Raw genomic sequence first — 12,170 nt, 5'->3', positions numbered from 1 at the left:
AAAATAATGATTATGTGCAATATAAAATGTTGCTATAGTCAAGATTTCAATCTCTTGTGACCAACATTTACTACAACAAACAACCAAAATCACACCAATGTACTTATTCAACCAAAAAAATACAATTTCTTCTAACCAACATTTACTACAACAAACAACCAAAATCATACCAATGTACTTATTTAACCAAAAAAATATCATTGCCATAAAATTAAAAAATTTAACCAAAAAAATAAAAATTCATTACAATATCAAATAAAAATACCATTGCGATAAAATTATGATGTGAGTTTTTTACCTGAAGTGATACAAATTTTACTTGAGTCCGGACGCAACTGTGGAGCAGAGCTGTAGAGTGCAACCAGTTCAGCCGAAATGCAAGACACTCTCAATGGGGAGGGATGGGCAGATAATATATGAGAATAACTCGACTCTACGGATTTCGATTATACTTTATAACTCGATTAATACAATATCGAGTTATGTTCAAGACTTGTACCGTACACCTGACACCAAGACAGGATAGACAGATGTTTAACAAGCGCATAACTCGATAGCTGCATAGTCGGTTATATAACTCGGTTTTCGAATTATCGAGTTTTTCAGAAACAAAATGCCACGACGGTAGTCCAAGTTCACACATAATTCGCTTATTGAATAATCGAGTTTCTCAATATAACTCGATTTCCCGTTTGTCGAGTTACAAAACAGGGGCATTTCCCTATTTAGTTTAGAAAAAATGGCATAAAGCTGCTATTTTTGCCCAAACAGGGCATTTCCCAATTTTGTCCTCTGAAAGTGAGTTAAATCAATTTATCGTAGGATCTATCTAAATCTCTTATGTATCTATTAGATGGTGATATTCTATGAAATGTGTTTGCTTTCCAGTTGGAAGGATCAAAAGTAGAAGGTTTCAGTGGTAACCCTCACTCATTACTCATGTCATGTGGGTCGTGGGACCTCTAACTAATGCCAATTATGAAATCGATAATTCTTTGCTTCATTTTTCCATGTCCATTCTGGTTCTGGAACGGCCATTGGGTAATGCTGAGAAGATTCCAATCAATAATTTAATGATAGTTGCGGATGTCCAGCGCACAGCGGATATGAAATCTAGTAAAACATTGCCTATCTTTTCCTTTCACACTGTTGCATGTCTACGGTCTTTTTGTTTTTTAAGTAAGTTCTAAAATAGAAAAAGTTTCGGAATTTTCCTCATGTGACAAATGACAAATTACACATTTGATTTTTTTTAATTAATTTTTAAAAAAATTAAAATTTTTTTTTTAATTTTTTCATATTAGAACTGGACTTTATAAAAGATGACAATTTAAACACTTGTTTTCATAATGGTTAAAGACCACAGTCAAATGCAACGTATCTGGTAGGAATAAAATTTTGATTGACGCCTACTACACCAATTTGGCACAGTTTTGTTGTGGGCTTGTTGTCTTCTTTACATTAGAGAGGGGTAAGAAATACAATAGAGAGCGGATAACAGACTAATTATTTTAAAACTTTTCTCTCTTCTCTATCGGTAACAGCTTAAGAGTTAGTTATTGACCTGCTCTTTACAGAATTAACTAATCCTAGGACAATGCAAACTATTCTTGGACAGATGCTAACTTGATCAGTTACAGCAGTAAGTGAGCTGAGTAACCTCATGACACCTTACAATGTCTATCAAAATATCAATGTTACTTCCACAATGAATGATAGAGTGGACATTGTGTAATGCTATCATGTTTTGGTGGTTTGTAAGATAGTTGATGATGGGTAATTTGGGATTGGTTCTTATATTATTTCAACATCTCTCCTTTCTTAAACAAGGTTAGGATAACTATGTGGCTTATATAATATATATGCTTATATTATATTTATATTTCATTACTTTAAAATTTCATTTACCTGCCATATATGTTTTCCCTATAATATCACCATTTTTTTATGTATATCTGCAATACAATTCACCAAAAAAAGAAAAGAAAAGAAAAAACAAAGTCCTAGACACTATAACCAAGATATATTGAAGAAACAAAGTTTTTTCTTTTTTGAAAGGGATGCTAGAAAGCTTTCATTAAACGGGGATAAAACCCAAAACAGATACATCATGTAGGATTTGAGAAGCAATAATAGGGGGAGTATCCTCCACCCAAATAATACAATCAGATATGTGCTTAGCATATTTGGCCATTTGGTGAGTTGCCTTGTTTCCCATCTCTACGAGTGAAGGAAGACTTCCATGCTCTGAACTTGGATTCCTGTGACTTTATACTAGCAATAAGATGATGGACTTGGATTGGGCTCGGATCATGGTTGGTAATGGCAGCTATGACAATTTGGGAGTCCCCCTCAAGGATGATCTCTCTAAGGCCCAGCTCCCATGCAAAGGTTGTGCCAATCTCAGTTGCTTTGGCTTCAGTCTCAAGAGCACCAAGTGGATATGGAAGTAGTTTGCTAAGAGCTCCCATAATCTGTCCCATGTCATTTCGAACCACCACCCCGATCCCATAGTGTCCAAGTTCTTTAAATACAGCTCCATCAATGTTTACCTTGTACCATCCAAGAGGAGGTGGTCTCCATAAGCTGGGGCCGTGGAGCTGAGGATGGTGGGGAAGCACACAGAAGGTTTGGAACTCATTTAAGAAGGCCCGTGATGCTTCAAAAATCTGCAAAGCAGTTTTGCCGGTTTCCCCATGTCGAATGGCATTCCAATTGTTCCCAAGGGACCATGCAAATGTGGCAAAGGCTTCAAGGTCTTGGCTGGGCTTTGCCTCTTTAACACACCAGAACAGGTCTAGGAAGTTTGGTGAGTTGGTAGTGAGGCCTGGAGCTTTTAGATTTGCCATTTGCCACACTGCTGTCGCTAGTTCACATCCCCAAAACACATGTCCAGCTGTTTCTACTTCCCCACAAATGTTGCACTCCACTTCCAATGGGATTTTACGATCTTCGAGTTTAGTTTTGGTGGGGAGAATATCTTTGCAAGCCCGCCAAATGAAGTTTTTTATTTTGTTTGGGCAGTGGAGCTGCCAAACTGACTTCCAAAGTGATGTCGTCCCGGTGTTGCTCGAACATTCTCCCACTTCAACCTTGGTTAGTTGCTCATGACTTATCCGGTATGCACTACGGACCGAGAAAACACCTAGGAAGCACGGGTGCGTTTCGAGATTCGGGTGCGGGTGCGGGTGCGGGTGCGGGACTCGGCAATTTTTGAAAAAGGTGGGTGTGGGTGCGGCGGGACTCGGCGATTAAAAAATTATTAAAAATATTTTTATTTATATTTTTAATATATTGCTAAGCATAATTTTTCACATTTTATAAACATATACCAAATTTAATAACTAAAACATGATGTTCATAAATAAAATACAACCCACAAGATTAAAACTAAAAGTCTAAAACATTCCATGATGTTCGAAAATTAGAATACAACTCACAAGATTGAAACTAAAACAAAATAAAAGATAATCAACAACACAATCAAATACTAACATCATCATCCTCAATATCAATTGCTTCACTTCGAACTTCACTTTCACTAGTAGTAGCACTAGTGCTAGCATTCCCAATAACCACAGCCTCCAACTCTGGCTCATCGAGTGTAAGGGCTGCATTCTCAAGAATTCCTGCTCCTCCATGCATGTCACTCTCATTCCAAGAGTCTCCAGCAATATCCCACATCTTTGTTGCTGAATGTACATACTCCTCATTGCGCCTTGACAAGAGTCGAAGATTAGAATGCACATATACCAAATCCTCAGCGCGTGCAGGAGTCATTTTGTTTCTTTTTAAGGAATGAATAAATTTGTATGTGCTCCAATTCCTCTCAGCGCATGAGGATGAACAAGGTTGTCCAAGAAGTTTAAGAGCAAGAGTTTGAAGATTTGGAAATGCGGAGCCATGGTATTGCCACCAAATCAAAGGTTGTAAGGTCCACCTATCTGTCAAGGCTTCTGGTGAAGGAAACCTCCCTCCTGAAAATGTAGCAAACTCAGACTTCACCACCGGCTTTTAATTCATTCTCATCTTGAAAGTATCGATCCAAACACTTGCTCCTTTCCATAGAAATTTCATGATCCCGATGTGGAGGGATGCGTTTTGGATTCTCCGAAAGCCATTCAATGGAGTAATACCTAGTTAAAGATAAAAAACAAATATAGATGAAACATGGGTTTTACTAGAAGGGTGAAGTAGGAAAATAAAAATAAATATACTTACTCGAGAAACTCACAAACTAATAAAGTCAAAATGTCAAATAAAGTTATAAAGTAAAGGCAATTAGACATAGAGAAATAGAGAGAGAATCTCATTTCAATTCAAAGAGAAAGAGAGAGAGCTCCGCTCTCGCTCTCAAAGCACAGAAAAGCCAAAGATGTAAGATGAGATAGAGAAGAAGAGAGAAAAGTAAAGAACTGAAATACCTTGAGGCCTGAGGGGCAGCGCCGCGGCAGCACGTCGAGGCGAGGACTCGAGGCCAAGCCAAGCAATCCCTAAGCCGATCTCCGATCTCGCCATCACTGTTACTCAAGTTTGAGGCCCAATGTGCTCTGTTGCTCGAGTTTGAAGCTCAATGTGCTTTATTGCTCGAGTTTGAGGCAGAGGCACTGTCGTGCCGATGTGCTTGGAGCTTAGTTGTTGATGAGGTTTTTTTCCTTTAGGTTAGGATTTCTAATTTCAGTTTTGCTTTACCATTTGATGATATTGATCAATCGACAAATGCGTATTGGGTTTTGGTTGGGTTTTTTTTTTTTTTTAGAATCTGTTTGGGTTGGCCTGATTGAGTATTTAGTTAATAAAAATTTAATTATTTTGATTTAAAAATCTATTTGGGGTTAGTTTTGTTTAGGATTGATGTTGGACCTTTTTTTTCCGGGGTAGGCAGTGGACTTGCTATGTTACAATTTTATTTTATTTTATCAGATTTTAGTTCAAAATAATTTTTTTTTGGGCTTTTTCTTTTTGCTTGAAAATAGAACAAATAATAGAGCAAAATTTAATTTTATTAGCATAAAAAAAACTGAGGGTGTTCCCATTTTTTTTTTAAAATGGTAGACAAATAAAAAATTTTAAATTATTATATATAATTTTTTTTTTCATGTCCCGCCCCTGTGCTATAACATTATAGGTCACAAAATCAAGTCAATGTGTCTAATAATGAAATTCATCCAAGCTAACAGGTTTATGCCTCACTCCTTTCTCCATGATTTACTTGCAACTCATTACTTTTCCCTTCTAAACTAACTATAGTTTCCACATGAAGCACCTCTCATACTCCTCCAACTTCTCTTTGTATTTTGACATTTAGGTGTTAGCCAAAACCTGTTTAAGTAATTGGCTTTGTAATTTGCTTCCCTCCTCAACCTCATGACTCTTCTTCTGAAGCTCCTGTTGGATTCTACCGACTTTATTTTCCAAGCATTCCAATTTGGACATAAGTAATTCCTTGTCTTTTATATTCTCTCTCAATAGATGTAGATTATTTGAAGTTTCTGAGAGAAGCCAATCAATCTTTTTGACTAAATTTTGTGCAAACACCTTTCCATCTGCTACTTTTTGTTTCTTTCCTCTAAGCTCATCTTCGAGCTCGTCTACTTTTTCCACAAGGCATTGACGGGACCATGTATCTCTCGAACAGGGTGCAGCTCGCTTTGTGCCAGAAAATGTAGCAAATTTTACATTGGAGGGAGAATTTGATGTAGTGAGGAAACTAGAAGTAGGAGTCAGATCTTGGGGCTTGAATTAAGTTGGCATCTTTCACATCCTCCAAGCTTCCTTTAAAACAGATGTTATTCACTTCAACTGTGTCACAAGGAGCCTCAGAAGTGTCTGAAACTTTGTTTCCATGATCTACAATACCAGGCAATAGATAATAATAGTTTAGAAACAATGAAAGCGACACATCTATTATGATATACCATGATAAACTACCCAGTTGTCCATAAACTTAAGCTGTTACAAAAGAATTAATTTAATCATTTGAATGCATAGCCAATTGTGGGTCTGAGCTGAACTAACCGCAATCACAAATTAGCAAAATTCACCAATTCAAACAAATCCGGAACTTATGTGTAGTGACAACCCAGTACATAATCCACTTCTAAATCAGACCGGAAGTACCAGAAGATTATAAGAAACTTCACCAAACTTAATGCAGCTACTTATGATTTACAATTATAGAGATAAAAGATAAAATTTAAAAGAAAAACAATAAAGAATAAAAGCAATAGAGTCTTACCAGGTTAAGTTATTGAATCCCTTCTTTCTGCCACCTCACCACTTTTACCTCCATGATTTACCATCAATTCATTATTTTTCAATTTTAAACCAATTATTTTGTACATCAGCAAGTTATTCTCTTCCTCATACTCCTTCAAATGCTGTTTGTTCTTTGACATTTCAGTGTCATTCCAAACAATCTGTTGCTGCAATTGGGCTCGTAATTGTCTTCCTTCCTCAACCTCATGAGTCTTTTTTCTGAAGCTCCTCTTGGAGTCTACCAGCTTTATCTTTGAAATGTTCCAATTCGACCATAAGTACAATCTTCTCCTTTTTATTATCTCTCAATAGCTGATAATCAACTGAAAATTTAGAGTTAAGCCATGCATTATCTTTGGCTTATGTTTGCACCAACTTCTTCCCCTCTACTACTTTTTCGTCCTTTCTTCTAAGCTCGTCTTGGAGCTCATTAACTTTTCTCTCAAGGCCATTCACTTTGGCAAGAAGCTCTTTTGTCTTTTCTTCATACTCTAGAAGTTGTTTTCCCTTATTTACAATAGCAGAGTTGCTTTCGGGAACCAATTGCACAAACCTATTCTGCAATTCCATTCGCTCATCAATCTCAAGTAGTTGACATTTAATTTTGGCAAGTACCCCATTCAAGCTTGAGAGACTGGTTCTCTTCAAGGGCTTGTTGCTTTTCGCATTGAAGTCTTTCTATTGGGAGTATAAGATCATTTTCCTTTTCTTTACACGCATCTTCCCTGGCTTTCTTGCCCTCAGGAAAAAAGTTCTGCAGGTTTTCGGATTTCAATTGGAAAGTAGGGAAGATCTGGCTACAGAATATATGTTCTATTTGAGAAATCCTCTCTTTTGCTTCCTCAAATGTAGCAACCAGTGTAGTTCCAAGGCCCAAGACGCACTTTTCAACGTTTTCATCCTCTCTATAAGCAGGATACCCTTGTTTAGGAGAGTTTTCAAGGTGTCCTTCCATCTCTAGCTTTAAAAAAAAAGGTACAGCAGCCTAGTTAGATAAGATATCATCAACATAGGACTTTGGTGTTCGGACTTCAACAAAAATTAAATTGTTAATTTTGAATTTAATCAGTTATTACTATGTCAGCTATTACCACAAACAACTTATTCTTTCATTTCTTCCTTTATTTTTTGAGGGGGTGGGGGGTTGTAATTTACACACACACCAGTAAGCTTGGATTCTTTTGAGGCCATGACCTCACCATCTTCGTATTCTTGTAGTAAGAGGATTGAGCCAAAGTTCATTCACAAATTCTTCAAGAGAGTTTCACCATAAGACTATCAGACTGCCAATATTGCCATAAAGCAAAAACAAAAGCTTTCCATTGTTCTCAGTGCTTCAAAAATCAAAATTCCACCTAGCTATGAACTATACATGGGGAATAGGCTTGTAATAGCTACTCTTCATACTTCATACCAACAGTAGTCCAAGCTAACCTTACATAGACAAAGTTAAACTCAATTCCAACATGGAAACTACATTACCTGAGCTGGACCAAAGCTCAAAATATAATTCAAATAAGCAACTAACAAAGTCAACAAACATGTATTAAACCACATAAAAAAACTTATATAATTACTTATATATACAACTGTCTGGTACTAAACCAAACAATATAGGAGGGTTCATAATCAAATTTTGCTTTATCTTTTCTAAAAATATTATTTTTTTGTCCCTGTTATTATCTTATTTTCTACAACAGTTAAATGGTATTAGAGCTTATCATCATTGTTTCATGTTGCTGGAAGCATACATGATAATAATTGAAGCTCTTTGAACATTTTGTGTTTTCTGTTCCCCATTGCTTAAATGGAAACTACAGCTAGAAATTTACGAAAATATTCTGCGAGGCACTGTCATCTAGCTTGAAGAATGTCTCCATGGTAGTTTTTCCTTTTCCCTGCCACTGTAATTATAGATTTTAAATGCACCAACAAAAAATAGAACCCACATTGCTTGAGGACAGAATAGAGCTACAGAGCTGAAAAACTATAAGCTGCATTTCATAAATCCAATATTTTAGTAACTTCATTTCATGAATCCAAAAGCTGATTCCAATACCAGTGCCTTTTGTTACTACAGAATTCATAGACAATGCAAAATACATTTGAGCCCCATCAAATTCCATTGGAGCACCTAAATCTACCTTAACGCGCACCAGCTTTGATTGCAGAAGCAACATGTATCACCTAATGCTCCAATTGTGTTTCCAGGTTGCAAAATGTAACATGATATTTAAGACTAGCTATTTGATTAGCACCTAATGTACTTTATAAACAGGGAGAAGATTATGGATCTTCTGATTCTACCAAGCTAAAACAGCATTTCGGCACAAATACCAGAAAGCCTTCCAACGGCCTACTCCCCCCAAATTAGTGTATTGTTCATGTCAAAATTCATGTCTTTCTGAATAGGGACTGGAGGATCATTTTCTTAGTGGAGCATTTGGTTCACATGATGATATTGATTTCAATTTTCTTCATAACAAATGAGGCTTGGGTCTTAAAACTTAGTAGTTGTCTGTTTGAAACTTTAAAACTTATTTGCTATTTGGATGTAAATGTAATGACTAATTAACTTATTTATTTGATTTTGTTGAAAGTTTATTATGTTAAGGATGATTGTTTTTTAATGTTATTATGTTAAATTCTTTAAAAAGATGTTATATACTTATATACTTGTATTTTTTGTTTAAATGAAACGTATTTATTACTATTGGTTTGTTAGTTTTAGTATATTAAAAAATTGTGAATTATTTATATAATTTAAATAAATAATAATTAAATGATTTATGATGTCATCGATTCAACCATCGGTCAAACCCCAATCCGACCATAAAACCTCTAATTAGCTCATTTTCTAGTTCTTTCACTATATCGGTTTTTAAAACCAAGCTACCAACAAAACAAAACATATATCAAAAGACAAAAAATAAAAATAAAAATCAATCTTAAACCTCAAATATTTTTAATGAATTGTTGGAAAGTGACTTTTTCATACGTTTCTTAGCAGCGCATTGGACCCTCATCTTTGTTGAGCGTTGCCTTCTTTCAGGTTTTGCAGTACTCTAAAATGTCCTATTCTTGCTTACTTATGTCATTGTTTGGTTCTTGCTACTTTGTTTTACTTTCTCAAAGTGTTTACTTGGTTGTTTGATACTTGCTTCATTGTGAAGCTTTAACCTTCTGACTAGGGGTGGCAAAGTAAGCCCAAACTTATTTGCCCACCCAAATCCACCCACTCTAATTGAACCTAAACCCACCCAATTATTAGTTGGGTTAAATGGGCATCAACCCAATTAGACCCAATAATTATTGGGTTTTAACTAAAAACTTATTGAGACCCATTTAACCCAAAAACAACATACCTAAATTCAACCCAGCCCTTTCGATAAAATTTATATAAAAAAAAAAACAAACAAACAGCACATTTCAGTGTTTCAAGTTTTTCATTTTCCTTCATTTTCTTGGCCTCCAAACACTTCTCTCTCTCTCTTTTTTCTTTTCTTCATTTTCCCTCTCTAACTTTCTCGAGAAAAAAAAAAAATTCCCTTTTCGGTACCATAAAATTTTAAAAAAAAAAATGGCCTCACCGGCATCACCACTCTAGAGATCCAACCCTATCCTTCCATGCCTCTCCACCCTCCACCAACCCCACCTTCTTCAACCCCCACCACCAACATCGCCACCGCCACAAACCACCATCACAGCCACAAACCACCATCACTGACCCACGAGCCCCACGCACCCATGATCTACAACAACCACAAAAAAACCCCAAACAATCCACCAAGAAATCCCCATTACAATCATTGCCATTTTATGCTCGAGACCCACCAAAAAACCCAAACCTCTGAAACAAAACCAACACAAGTGAGAGGGGGCTAGGCGGAGAGAGAGCTAGGTGAAGGGAGAGAGGCTGGGTTGGGTGCGAGAAGGCTGTCGAAGAAAATCCTGGGCAGAGAGAGTGCTTTGTGGAGAAAGGCAGAGCTGTGAGCTTAAGTTTGTCTGCGCTTGTGTGAGAGCAATAGTGAGATAGGGAAAGAGAGAGAGCAAGCGCCGAGAGCGGGAGAGAGAGAGAGAGAAGAGAGAAGAGAGAGAGAGAGAGAGAGAGAGACGAGAGAGAGAGAGAGAAGAGNAGTAATTAGTTAAATGAATTTTAATGGGTAAATGAGTTTTATAAACCCAACTCAATTATGCCCACCCCAAACCCACTCAAACCCGCCCATTTGACACCCCTACTTCTGACAAAGCATAAGCATGTCAAATTTTACTGATTTACAAATTGGGTTGGGCTAGGGTCCTAGGAACATGTGGTAGCATAGTAATCTCCAACCACTCAACACTACGTACTTATCTCTTGGGTTTTTATTTATTTATTTATTTATTTAAATTTTATTATTATTTTAGTCAAAAAAAATTATTTTTTAAATAAAATTATATGTTCAATTTCTTCTTTGTTTTTATGTGTGTATATATATATATATATTCTGTTTCTTATTATAATATTCCAATTGTTGACTAAAAAAAAATTAATTATGCAAAAAAAAAAAATGTATAACTAATCAATTATGCCCAAAAAAAAAAAAAAAGTGGATTAGTTATATCGAAGAAAATATTAAGGGAACTTGAATATTCCCTCCGTCCCATATTTTTTGTCTTGTTTAAAAAGTCAAACTTTTTAAGGAAACATCATTTATTGTCTTGTCTATCTTTTAAAAATGTATAAGTTTTCAAAACTACCCTTAAAAAAATTTATCAAAAAATTGAATTAATAAATTAATAGGGGTATAATAGGAACATTAATAAATTAATGACTTTTATTTTTAGAAACATGACAATATTTTGGGACATCTCAAAATGGAATAGAGGACAAAAAAAATAGGACGGAGGTAGTACAATTTTTTTTTCAATAACTTTGTATCTTAAAAAGTAGGAAAAATTAGCTCCATAACTCTAATTGCCGTTAGCAGTTTTGGAGTTGGCATGTTATTGTATGTTTGTGTGTTATCAAAAAAAAAAAAAGTAGGAAAAATATATTTAAATAAAAATTGACATAAAAAGTTAAATAAAAATTTATTAATTAAATATTACAATATGAGAAAAGGCCCCGCATAACATTTTCACCTTAGGCCCCACAATGTATTAAGCTGGCCCTATTTGGCAATTGCAATAGGCATTCGGTAAGAATGTTTTTTTTTTGGAGAAACTATTGGATAAGAACGTTAAACGCATCATTCCATATACATTTATGGGTTTTGATTTTAGCTCATTCAACCCAAAAAATGAGCACCCCATTTTGTAATGGAGATTATTAACTCAAATTTGTAAAATTACTTTATAGTTTGAAAAATTGTTTTGTGTACCCTCTTTTGTAAAACTCTATGCTAATTATGTATATGAAAAATGATGAAACAAATTTTATCCTAACTTGCTTTTTAATATTTTTCTTTTATGTTTTATGTGAAGAAAAAGAAGAAGGAGGAAGAGAGAAAAGATAAGAAAAATATAAAATATAATGAAAAAGACACACTTATCGCTATTTTTAATAAGCAATGGGCGATGTGGGTAATGAAAAAAAGACAGTTTTTAAAACACAGTGTCTTAGTCAAACTGAAATTACCCCTTTTAACAAACATAATCAGTCCTAGACTCTACTATCTTCAACCCATCACCGTAATACAGCATTTGCATTTGGCTACAAATTCAGAAGCAAAGGCCATGGGAGTATAACATAAACTATGTTTCACATCATAACACAATTTATAAGTTTCATTGAAAGACTGATAACTTGAACAGGGGGAATAAGTAGATCAAATAAAATTCCGTAATGCTTTTCTCTCCACTGGAGATGGTCCCAAGAAAATCCAAAGCCCATAAAAAAAAAAAAAAAAAAAAATTCTCTGAAACAAGTG

The 12,170-nt window shown here is 35.3% G+C and overlaps 1 protein-coding gene across 1 annotated transcript; it reads right to left on the bottom strand.

Annotated features, from left to right (window-relative positions):
• Nucleotides 1-5,304: 5,304 nt before the first annotated feature.
• LOC112040963 (protein gamma response 1) lies at nt 5,305-7,213 on the bottom strand. Its single transcript, XM_065777364.1, has 5 exons — nt 6,866-7,213; nt 6,652-6,816; nt 6,501-6,570; nt 5,798-5,850; nt 5,305-5,736 (listed from the first exon to the last, which is right to left on the bottom strand). The coding sequence occupies exons 1-5, from the start codon at nt 7,211-7,213 to the stop codon at nt 5,305-5,307; spliced, it is 1,068 nt and encodes a 355-aa protein (XP_065633436.1).
• Nucleotides 7,214-12,170: the final 4,957 nt, after the last annotated feature.

This window comes from Quercus suber, unplaced genomic scaffold (assembly GCF_002906115.3).
Source record: "Quercus suber isolate HL8 unplaced genomic scaffold, Cork oak 2.0 scaffold_154, whole genome shotgun sequence".
In the NCBI taxonomy this organism is placed as follows: domain Eukaryota; kingdom Viridiplantae; phylum Streptophyta; class Magnoliopsida; order Fagales; family Fagaceae; genus Quercus; species Quercus suber.
The sequence above is the reverse complement of the archived record's forward strand: the minus strand, read 5'-3'. Positions and strand labels throughout refer to the sequence as shown.

What these genes read in the sequence shown, in the direction of transcription:
- LOC112040963 (XM_065777364.1), bottom strand. Translation starts at nt 7,213, where the DNA reads ATGGAAGGACACCTTGAAAACTCTCCTAAACAAGGGTATCCTGCTTAT. An exon ending in ACATTTCAAAGATAAAGCTG is followed by an intron (nt 5,851 to 6,500) that starts GTAGACTCCAAG and finishes CTGGTATTGTAG; the next exon opens with ATCATGGAAACAAAGTTTCA. An exon ending in CTCCTTGTGACACAGTTGAA is followed by an intron (nt 5,737 to 5,797) that starts GTGAATAACATC and finishes ACTTAATTCAAG; the next exon opens with CCCCAAGATCTGACTCCTAC.